General features: G+C 49.0%; 2 protein-coding genes and 1 long non-coding RNA gene across 3 annotated transcripts in view; 1 reads left to right on the top strand and 2 right to left on the bottom strand.

The window, feature by feature from the left end:
- The first annotated feature begins 679 nt into the window (after positions 1–679).
- LOC126572267 (uncharacterized) lies at positions 680–8,275 on the top strand. Its single transcript, XR_007607950.1, has 4 exons — positions 680–912; positions 1,618–1,743; positions 1,855–6,148; positions 6,228–8,275. It is a non-coding gene; the product is annotated as an uncharacterized LOC126572267 (long non-coding RNA).
- A 599-nt stretch (positions 8,276–8,874) lies between these two features.
- LOC126572235 (neuroparsin-A-like) lies at positions 8,875–9,957 on the bottom strand. Its single transcript, XM_050231385.1, has 3 exons — positions 9,781–9,957; positions 9,517–9,625; positions 8,875–9,448 (listed from the first exon to the last, which is right to left on the bottom strand). The coding sequence occupies exons 1-3, from the start codon at positions 9,849–9,851 to the stop codon at positions 9,209–9,211; spliced, it is 420 nt and encodes a 139-aa protein (XP_050087342.1). The 5' UTR covers positions 9,852–9,957; the 3' UTR covers positions 8,875–9,208.
- A 1,100-nt stretch (positions 9,958–11,057) lies between these two features.
- LOC126572250 (cytochrome c oxidase subunit 7A, mitochondrial) overlaps positions 11,058–11,277 on the bottom strand; it is a 1,256-nt gene continuing 1,036 nt past the window's right edge. Inside the window, exon 3 of the mRNA XM_050231411.1 lies at positions 11,058–11,277. This exon is cut by the window's right edge and continues 380 nt beyond it. The gene's annotated coding sequence lies outside the window, so the exon portion shown is untranslated.

Raw genomic sequence — 11,277 nt, 5'->3', positions numbered from 1 at the left:
CAAACGCACCAACACCAAGCCACAGCAGGCAGCGAACGGCTGCACGTTCACAGTAGGCGGTCTGATGATGTGAATGCTACGAACCGCTGAGCCCATATAACATACTGCGCAATCTTAACTGGCACTGGTGTGTGGCATTTTGTATGACAATTTGGTCTCGAGGCCCTGGTTTGTATATTGTTTGCTTCGCAGCAGCTAGTTGACCTCAATCAATATAGCTACACCGCGCTATAAGTGATAACCATGCATGCCATGCATAGTAGTGGTTACTTTCACATTAAATAAAATAAATTTCATGTAAATCATCAATGGTTTAGAGGTGTTTCATATAAGAAGTCGCTGGTATTATTGTCTGATTTAAAGTTATTGTGGAATACCAGAAATCCATGTTCATCGTCGCAGCCACGACGCAAACACACCAGTTGAATAAAACAATAAACTTCTATGCCGCGAGAGCGCGACGGTGATTTCTCTCTCAGTTACGCGACGACAACCAGCGATGGATGCTTCTGGAAGTATGCTATATAGTGGGCGAACGAGATGGGACTCAGTGAATGCCACGTGCGAGAATGCGACGGAATAGCAAGAGTCTCTCAAGATTCGGAATCCAATCGTCCCTCTCTCCCGCTCCCGAGCGGTCGCGCGACTGCTATTTAACAAAGGGGTAGCCAGATCATCGTCCTTTCCACGCGAGCAGCAGCGCGAGTGTCTTGCCAGGCGTCCACCGAGAAGGGTCGACAGCGTGGCGCCAGGGTAGTGTGGTCGTCGCCAGCGTCGCAGTTGTTACGTTTCGTGACGAACGTTTTTCGTGCTGGAACCAGTTTGTCACTAGCGCCAGTGGTCACTAGCCTTGTAGCCAGCAATTACGATTTATGCTGGCCAATCAATGGTTGTGCCTGCAACGTCCAATGGGTATGTATTAAAGAAGACACGTTCGGGGCCAGTTTTGAGGGCAAACATTTACGACGCAGCACGAAGGTGTAGTTAGGTGCGTGAGAGCGTTCGTTTGCTAGGGGGTATCTGTGCGGACGTGACAACAAAGCAAACAGCTGAGCATTATTGTGTGAATGGAATGCTCGAGAGCGAGCAGTTGTGCACCGTAGAAAGCTATTCCGAAGTTTCTAATCTGGTTTTTGAAGGTACAAATGATTTGAAATAGGCAGTCAAACGATGGATTTGTCCAGAAGTCCTTGTTCAAAGACAAATTGATGGAAAATGTTCGTTCATTTGGAAACAATAGGTTTGAAATTCAATAAAAAAAACGATTTCGAAACCACACTTACCGATGTGTGCGTGTGTTGGCGTACCATTGAACCAATAGAAGAAGAAAAAATGCTAGTGAGACAGTGGTGGGGTCCATCCACGTATGATGAGGCTGCTCAGCTGTGAAATCGTGCGCTGAACGCTATATGACGCAGTGAAAATAGAATCCTATTTATATTGCGTATTTTCAATCCCTCCTTCCCTCCCTGCTTCTCTTCCCCTTTCCTCATCCATTCCTTGCTGAATGCAATAGCAGTGAAATCAAGTCGTCAGCATGCAACGTCGCAATCTACGCGTTTCTGCTTCTTATACTGTCTGCGTATTATTGTTGTAACACTGTCTTTGTCTTACTAGGGTTCATACTTGCAGCGCAACAAAGAAACAACTACGTGACCTTTTGCGCGACCACCACCAATCAACCTATGTTGCTGGCCCTGTTGGCAGGACACTTGTCTGAGGATGGTCCCTATTCAGACTTTGGTGCGTATTTATCATGGGTTTTTTTTTTATTTGCGTTCTTTTCGCGTTCAATTTGTCTTAAAGGAACTTTGTGATTTTATGCTTACTTTATGAAATTATGTATATTTCCAGATAAGGTAGCGTGAGGCTTCTGCTCTGCTACCCCTAGCAATAATGATCGCGGATTGATTGATGATCTTATTGCAGCGTTGTGTTCAGCGACGGATGCACGATACGTGCACTATTACTGTTATACTTCCGCACATTTGTGATGACCATGGTGCGTTTTTTTACGGATCGTGCTTCGAAGGAAGTATTGAGAACGTTTCGATCGAGGCTTCGATTATTTGCAACATAGCAACATCCGGGACTGGTATTATTTGAATCGCTGTTATCTCCCAAAAGGAGAGTTCATTTTTGGTTATCTTCGAATTGTTTTGTGCATATATTTATGGGCTACTAGCAAATTAATCGAGAATGGTACATGCAGCTGCATATCAATCGCGTCACCATACTTACTCTGGTAGTTGTGTTGTGTTGCATGATGATGATGATGATGCTGATGTTCCCAGGGAACGAGCATAATGCATTGTATACAGGACCTCTAGCCTCGTTATCGCCATCGGGCTATCCCGCATTGTGCGCAAAGTATTGCTGTATAGTAATGTACATTGCTGGTTATTAACATATGTTTCAATTCAGATGCATTCACTATTTTTAGCAAAGTAACTATGAATTGGGTTCAACTATCCGCACCTAGTGCGTTGATGGATTGTTGTAGCATTGTTTGGAGTGTCACGATACGTGCCTTGCATGTACAGAAATCTTCTACCACAACGCACACATCGAGCAAGTAACGGGATCGCCTGTTCAGTGGTTAACTGTATTGTTGAACATCCTTTTCGTCAGTTTGTTTTTTTCCTGTTCGTGCATAATCGGAACATATCAAACAATGTGTATCCTGGTAGTAAACCGTAAATCGAGTGGCACGATTAGCTAGCCTTTCATCCTAAGGAGTTAGTACTTGAACTACCGATCCTAATGCTATTACATTTCACCAGCAAATTTCTAACGCCACGGGACTATGCCAATTTTCCTCTTTCGTTACCCAATAACTGCTTGTTTATTTCAGACTCACTCTTGTTAGTACCATTTGCAGAAACTCTCTCGTTGCGTTATGTTACCCGATGTGTGATGAACGATTTGGTGTTTGGAATTCGGGCATAGTGTACCTGTTTGACTTACACATCCAACGTTGGCTTTTGCAGTTGCAGTTGCAATGTTTCGGTAACAGTTTGCAGAATGTGGTGCTTCTTTCTGTTTGTTTCTGTAGTTGTGTGTGCTCTAACCAATCTTCTACATTTGTTCGTCACTGTGAATTGCGCTTCTTTTCATTTCTTTGGAGCTTCCCGATATTGAAACCAATACGCTACGACGAAAGAGAGCGTAGAAGAGTGAGTGAAGGAGAGTGGGTGAGATAGAGAGAGAGAGAGAGAGAGAGTGTATGTAGGTTTGTACAAAGCCTGGCCACATCATCCCTGGGTAAATGTATCTGCGAAAACTACCAACTACCTAGCAGCTTGCTCTGGGCACTCTTTTTTTTCTTTCTCCACTTTCTGTCTTTTTCAAAAGCTTACACTTGTAACGGAACTATGCGGTTATAAGGCACATGTATTGGGTCGAACGAACCATAAAACGAAACCCGAATCGGACGACCAACCATAACCAACCACACCACAACACAGCGGAGAGCGGAATCGATTGCAAATGAAGGCCGCGTAGAAATTGGGGCTGATAACCATTGTAGCATGAGCACGGCAAAAAAAAGGAGCATTGCGTTTCATTTACCGGTAGGCTGTAGCGTGTACAAAACGATGGGACAACAGGCAAATTGTTTCTTGCAGATGAGCGATACCAAAACAGTAGCCTGGCAACTGGCGGACGTCCTACGAATGGGGGTGCTTCACTATTTTAACCAATCATCAGTGTAGCCAAGCGACATGCACCTTGCTAGCAAATTGATACCAAAGCATATCGCAACCATACAGCGACAAATTGATGGTAAGCGCATTAATCCGAGGATTCTATCGATTGTCAGCACGCATGGCAGCCCCGTTTTACATGCTACCAATGCGGTGATGGACGGGTTTTGCTACCGGAAACCTGGCAGAGGAAATCTGAGAGAGAACCCATGGATGGAACACAAACAGAGAAAACTCCCATTATCCTTGGAGCGAACGGCGAATGTTCTCGGTGACATGCTTTTTAATGATTCAGAGGGAAAAAGTGGGTGTTGGGCGATGGGAGGGATAACAAGGGGTGAACGATTAAAATTGCCTGTGGTGTATTCCGAAGCATTCTAGCCGACACTCACTGCGGTCTGATCCATCGATCGCGGACTATGGCCGGTGCCGACTACTGAGATGAAAATGAAGACGATGATGCTTCGATGATGCTTTCGTGCAATCGGCACCTGGCTTGCGGAGTACGATGCCGTCTACGCCAATCGCAGGAACCGCAGTGGCCGTTTCTAGTGGATGTCTCTCGTAGTTTTCCGTTTTCGCGATCTGGAACACAATTGGAATGGTTTGGCGGATGGCGGCCGGTGGTGAATGCGCGGTTTGGGGCGCTCCTGTTTCCTGTGTTGCGCCAATCCAATGGCAAGGGGGGGGGGGGGGGGGGGAGATCCCGCAGCCATCATCAACAGCAGCAACCGATCCACCTCGGTTCGCTGATGCTCTTCGCCTATCGGAAATGCTCCCTTGCGTTGCAGCGAGCCTGAGCCGCGGTACATACCGCCTGCCAACGATACCGAAAAATCGCCAAAAAGGGGTTCCCTTTTTTGTAGCTGGGCCAGTGTATGCGGCCGCGCATGTGCACGAACTTACACTTTATGACCAAAAACCCCCAGGCAAGCGTGAAGAGGATGCAGCAAGTCGCGCGAAAATGGGACATCTCTTTTGTTTTTTTTTTGTTTTGGGACGTACGTTCAATGCCCAGGCAGTGGCTTTTGTGTGGGCTTTTGTCCAATCTACGAACGTTAAATGCTCGGCAAGCGAGAAGAGTCCACGGCAGTTTGGACGGCAAGCGAGAAGCGAGCAGCCGGTGTAACCAGCGTTGTAACTTCATTCCTAGTCAAACGCCATACCATGATGGAACGAAATTTTAAGACAAATCAACATGACAACAAGGAAGACTGAAACGCCAGTCCTTAAAGGACGCCTTAAGGATGTTGTGGCTTGAGCGGCAGTATTGTTTCTAAACCACAAACTGTCAAGCTGCGGCGCTACCGCAATGCCGAAAGCGTGCACTGAATCATTTCGCTGAAATGGAAACTAAGAGGAAGATAAAAACAAAAGAGAATCGAACGAAGCGACAAAGAGTTACAAGGACACGAGGGATAGTGGGTGGGTGGGTGGAGGGGGAGAGAAGCAAGATTCAATTCAAAGCATCCGGCATTCACTCTCGATAGTAGTATCTCACACGCCCCGAATAACGAGCAGCGATAGAGAGAAATCAAAACGAACGAAGGGCCAGTTGCTGCCACTAAGCTGCTCCTTTGTCTAAAAGAGATTCAGTATGTGAGTGTGTTTGTGTGCGTGTTTGTGCGAATGCATCTTGTTCCTACTACCAACCCTGTTTTTACTGACTGATTTCATGCTGCCTACACCAAACGGCCCTCCCTATCACCTGGTACCTGGCCACCCCCTATCCCCTCCTGGTTTGGTGGGCGTTAGGTGAATGCCATTAGGTGAAAGGGGGATATTTTTGCATTCAATTCAATTCCAATAAAATTTACTGCCATTTACTTCCAAAACGAAACCGCTCTTTTTTGTTTGTAACAAAAAAAAAGAAAAAAGAAAGCACTCTCACAATTGGAACCAAAGCACGAACGAACGAACGAACGAAGAAAAGCCCCAATAATGCCCAGTGGTTTGTTTGTTGTGCCGTGTTCACCTGGCGCCTGTCTGGCGCCTTGTGCCGGCTGTGGCTCAGGATTTCTTGCATTTGTGTGACCCTCAATAAACCGGGGTCCACGCACTGGACAAGGGAAATGAGAGCCGGTATGCAAACAGATAATTCTGCATTATACTCGTAGTGCATTAGTATGCACTATGTGTAATGTATTATGTGAATTAATACTAATCGTGGGCAAGTGGCAATGAGAGTAGCAATGAAAGAAGAATGGTCGCGAGACGCGTTTGCGTGCTGGTGTTTTTTTTTTTTGGCTGTTTGGCGTCCGAATCTGGTCAACCTTTTTCGAACGTTGACGTGTGAACGTGTGGAAGGGTAGAGTGGAGAGAGCGTGCGGCCCATCAATGAGGTCGAAAGGGATGTGAGTTGATGCGAGATTTAACGATCCATTTAGGGCGCGATAAGCATGGCTGGAGTAATGGCGCGCGAGCGGCTGTACAACGCGAGAGAGGTAGGTTGCAAGGAAGCCGTGCCGCTCGATGATCCCCGATGTCAATCACTAATCCCTTTTTGTTTTTCTTTCTATGCAGTCCAATCTAAGTGAGGCACAACGCGGGCTGATATCGGTACGTAAACCGATCGGCACAAGCCGGAAAGACGTCCTACGAAATACCAAGAACAGCGTAATAAGCGCGCGCGTGCGCATCGTCCGCTCTAGCTTTGCCAACGACCTCAATTACTAATGATTCTGGTGCACGAGAATAGAAACGTAGGCAGGCGACAGGTGCGTGTCAAAAGGAAAGAGGGCCAGGGCAACCCGCCGTCTAAATGCCGAGGAGTTCTGTTGCGATTGGCTGTGGTTCGTGGGGGGTAGCCGCCGCGCTGCCGTGGGTGTACGCGTCGTTTCGTGATGCTTCCTGTCATCACTGCCATCGATCAGCGAGCCGCTATCACAAAACGCAAGGTTTCAATCAAGCAGTGTTAATTGCGTGGAAGGCTTAGGGATCTCCTCCGGCACCGTGCACGGAGAGACGGATTCGGGAGTCGGCGCAGGACCCCCGTTGGTTGCGTGGCCTGCTGGCTGCTGGTTCCCGCGGTCGGTCGGTCGGTCGGTCGGCCCCGTGACCCGGCCCCGGTCGCAACCGGGTATGCCCGCCGATTTCCCGGCTGATCCGTTCGTCACTGCAAAAGATCCACCCGTACCCGGTTTTATTACTCTTTTTTAGTGTTCGTGCCTGATCTGGAGAGATTTAACGCGGGTTCGCGCGTGCAGTCTGGCGCGATGAAGCGTTGCTAAAACAAACAAAACAAAACAAAACGAAACGAAACGCAAAAAAAAAAACAAACGAAAAGAAAGAGAAAACGAAACCTGCAAACCTGCAAACAAACAGAATACGCATATATATCCCCACAATGGACTCATTTCTCTCTTACTCGATCTATCTTTAAGCTTCAATCCTACTACTATATATAGATTTTACGCAACGCCTGTCGCCGACCAACACCACCAGTACCTGTCCAATGTTTACTAGATTTTAAGCAGTGAGCTCGATCAAAGGAACCACTTTCGGCCTACTGCGCCATCAGCGTAGGTCCGGTTTTAGGTGGGGGGGGGAGTGGAGGATGGTGCCGTGATCGATGCGCAGGCGCACACCCACCCGGCATCAGCGAGCGCTGATGCCACCGTGGGTTGCGCTGCCCCGAATCGGGCCAATCGGCAGGAGATACGTGCGACAGCATTTGGCCGGCGGCCAGTAGGGTAGCCACGTTTGAAGGCAGCTCGATAGTTAGATAGCGATGAACAGGAAGCAACCTCATTGCACCTCCCTGCAAAGCACAGCACGGCCCGAGCTAGGCGCCGAGATGTTGCGTGGTTCCCGGTCGCGATGGAACCCGGTGTTCTACCCGCCCCATTCCCGCCAGTGTCCGCGGACCCGCCCTAACCACTTTTTGGAGGGCCCACAACCCGTTCGTTGTTTTTTTTTTGTTGGTTGCTGTTCGCTCCATTGCATTTCCGTTTTCGTATTTTTTTCCTTCCAAAACAAAACCTTTCAACACCCGGTGTGCGTGTGCGTGTGTGTGTCCGTGTTGAGAAGGACATAACCATGTAATTCCGCCCACTTCACTGTCCTGCAGCCGGTTTCGCGCGCGTGTGTGGATCGCGGAAGCGGTGCTCGCGCCTTTCGTTTCGCACGCCGGAACGGAACGGAACGAAAGCGGCGACGCACGCATTGCACGTAGAGCACCGCCGCGCGGTCCATGACTGTGATCCTGCCCAGCCCCGTCGCCGAACGAGACAGAGAGAGAGAGAGAGAGAGAGATACGCGCACCACAAATCCACCACGTGTCAACGTAATCGTGAAGCTATGCAGCCATAGCTGAGCATTGATTGCACTCTATTCTCCAGGGCCAGGTTTCGGGGCAGGCCCGGTCTGGCGCGTTCCGAATGTGGCGGGTCGGGGCGCCGGGATCTGCAGCCTGGTTTGCCCTCGGAATTCCCTCGGAACCGGTTTGGCGGCCGGTGCACCACCAGCTCTCGGATGGCGAATAGCGATTCATGGCAGATTCCAGTAGTTTCCTTACCCTAGATTGATCAGCCAGAGAGAGAGAGAGAGAGAGAGAGAGAGAGAGAGAGGGAACAGAAAGCGAAGGATCGAACCCAAGGTGACGTGTTTGTTTTTCCGGCGTAGTTTAGCGAGGCAAACCCATCGGAAACCCGACCGGAAACCGGCGTGTAAGAGCAAGGACGCGGCTAACAAAACTCAACCGGATAAAATATTACACCCGATAAACCAACCCACCCGATAAACCACAAAACAAACAAAACAAACACCGCAATCGCGCCGGCGGTATTAACAAACGAAAACTCAAAACCCTATAAAAGGACATGTGGGATGAGGGCGGGCTAATAAAATAAACCGATAACCGTGTGCCGACGCGACGACGCGCAACTGTTAGCACTGTAAGACACTACGATGTCCTTCTGATGCATGTTACCCAATATTGTTATTAAAACAAAAAAAGAAAGTGAACCCTCTAACAAAAAGTCTCGTTTCTTTCGACAAGCGGCGGAAAAAAAAGAAGCGAATGATGACCATGCTGGAGGGGGAGGGGTGGCTGATGCGGCTCCAGCTCGAGCACGAATGGCGCTGGCGCTGTTCCGAGATCGTCCATGATCGGGGGGAAGAGAAGCGCAACTCCTCGTAGCTCGTTTAATATATCTTTATTGTGAGAGTTGGCACCGCCGCGATACAGAGACTGTCCGTGAATTGGCTACCATTGCAACACCACTACCATGCCTACCGCCCTGCGTTCCCGACTTCCGTACCGGTGGGTGGGGAGGAGCGTTGTACATTCTGTATTTTACCCTTTTCTTTTCTTTTTTTTTTTGTTTTCGACTCACTCCGATGGTCCAGTAGAGTTGCGATTCGTGTGCGTGCAGTTTTTTTTTTTGAGTAGCAGCTAGCTAGAGATTAACGTAAGGTTAGGCCCCGGAATCGCGCCAACGACACACCGATGTGCCGGCGCCAATGCGATGCCAATGCTGCCAGCACCGGCGAGCGGTCCATTCTTACTGGTTGAAGTAATCAAAAGCGTACGGGCGATAAAACGACGACACTTGTTGGGAGGGAAAACCATAGTGATGATGGCGAACCGTTCTTGTATTCTTGGGGTTGCACGACTTGGTGTAGCATACGTCCTTGTAGCACCCTAGGCAAACATCGTTGCAGCAATCCAGCCCATCAGCACACACGCCATACTTGATTGCTTTATCCCGATCCATATCGTTGCCACACTGCTGTCCCGGGCCCTGCAGAAGAAATGCAACATGATCTCGGGGCGCTCTCGCTGGAGGAGGAGGAGGAGGAGTGTACGCACCTGTTTGCACGCCAGTTTATCGCAGATGCTAATGTAGGCACCATAGGCACACATCCGTTCGTCCGGTACCGCTGGAGTTATTTTGCAACGGATTTGTACCGTGTTCGTCCTGAAACAGTCGTCGGGTGCCGGACGTGCGTGCGTGCGTGCGTGCGTGCGATGGCGTTAAAGAGAAAACCAGATTAATCCAATTGATTGCGTGCTGGCCAACACACGGCTCGGGCATGCGATTGATAGCAGAGATAGCAGAGATAGCACACTAACGGTTGGGCGAGCGACCAGTAGAGATATCCCATCAGCAGCACCGTAATTAGCAGCACACCACTAGAAGACATTTTAGCACTGTTGCGGCACTCGTTCAAACTTTCTAACGGACACTGCACGGTTTTGAACGGTCTGGTACGAGGGTTACAGGAGCAGCAGTACCAGTAGCACACAATCTTATCGTGTTTCTAATGATTTGCCTAGTGTTTTTTTTTTCAAAAAAAAACCCCGACAGTGTCTACCTGCCTGCCTGCCTGCCTGCCTGCAACCGTGTACTAGCCGTTTGTGTTGGTGAACGAAGGACTAACCGATGGCTTTTATACCCAAAAGGATCGCCGACAAAACCGCCGGACCCAAGCAAGGGGACTGCAATGCGTGGATGCAGGGTTTTTAAAATTCCGCTGCCGGATATCTTCCTTCCGGCAAAATCCATATTTATCGCCATCAATCTGAGATGGGAAGGGGGGGGGGGGGGGGGCGAATCACGAGGCGAAAGAAACTAGCGTTCAAGCATCGCTAAATCTATCAGAAGAAATTTCCTTCGCTGCAGATCCTCGCTCCGCCTGCATCTCCAGCGCTCATTAGCATCACTAGTGCTGGTTCTAAGGATCCGATGGCGCGGATACGAATTAGAGTGACAGGCGACTGCGCTGGTCAAGCGTGAACACCGTTGACCACGTGGCGTTGCGAAGCAGAGCAATCGCGTTGCCACCGCCGTTTGGTTTCGCCTGCGGTGCGAGATATGATTGGGCGGCGTGGGCGTGGGCGGCTATAGGCTATAGTGGGATGGTTTTATTTTTTTTTTTAATATTATGCTGATCATCTTTCAAATCGATAGCGCCGTCAGCTGCAAGTGTTCGAATAATTACATAATTAATGCCGCGCGCCAGCGACGCCGATGGGTTTGACGGTGCGGTCAGTTCAATTGATTCCCTCTCCGTGCGACAGTCAGTTTGGGTAAGTCGTTCCTTATTTGTCCTACTGCTTGATCGTTTCCATTCAGAGCGTGCTTCAATCACTGGGTTTGTGTATGATTGTTCGCTCTTAGCTGATTTGTCTAGTTTTTGTTTTTTTCTTTACAAATCGGTGTCGGTTTTGGGGCGGCTGGAGTCTGCGCATGATCTTCCAATACGCTCGACCAGTCAACAATCAATTCGGGATCATCAGCTAGTTTCGTAGCAGTACGAATCGATTAGAAAGACGCTAATCATCTCGCACTAGTCTCTCTCTCTCTCCCTCCTGTTCGGACGTTCTGACGCCAATGGACACCAGGTTCGTTTATTGCTCAAACTCCATATTTATTTGCTGATAAATGCACTAGGATCTGAATCCGGCGGCATGTTATGGTTCAAATGCTCCTCATGGTTAAAACCCACTATTGGCCCTCACCGCACAGTCACCCTTCCAAAAAAAACAACGCGTTTTTCTTCCGCAAGACCCGAGAAGGGAATGCCAATAGTGCGCTTTCACACTCCGCCTAATGCTGCATGGAATCAT

This window comes from Anopheles aquasalis, chromosome X (genome assembly GCF_943734665.1).
Source record: "Anopheles aquasalis chromosome X, idAnoAquaMG_Q_19, whole genome shotgun sequence".
NCBI classification, from domain to species: domain Eukaryota; kingdom Metazoa; phylum Arthropoda; class Insecta; order Diptera; family Culicidae; genus Anopheles; species Anopheles aquasalis.
The sequence above is the reverse complement of the archived record's forward strand: the minus strand, read 5'-3'. Positions and strand labels throughout refer to the sequence as shown.

Excerpts from the sequence above, each read along its gene's own strand:
- LOC126572235 (XM_050231385.1), bottom strand. The coding sequence starts at position 9,851 with ATGTCTTCTAGTGGTGTGCTGCTAATTACGGTGCTGCTGATGGGATAT. Across the intron at positions 9,626-9,780 it reads TACTGGTCGCTCGCCCAACC|GACGAACACGGTACAAATCC; the intron begins GTTAGTGTGCTA and ends CGACTGTTTCAG. Across the intron at positions 9,449-9,516 it reads ATAAACTGGCGTGCAAACAG|GGCCCGGGACAGCAGTGTGG; the intron begins GTGCGTACACTC and ends TTTCTTCTGCAG.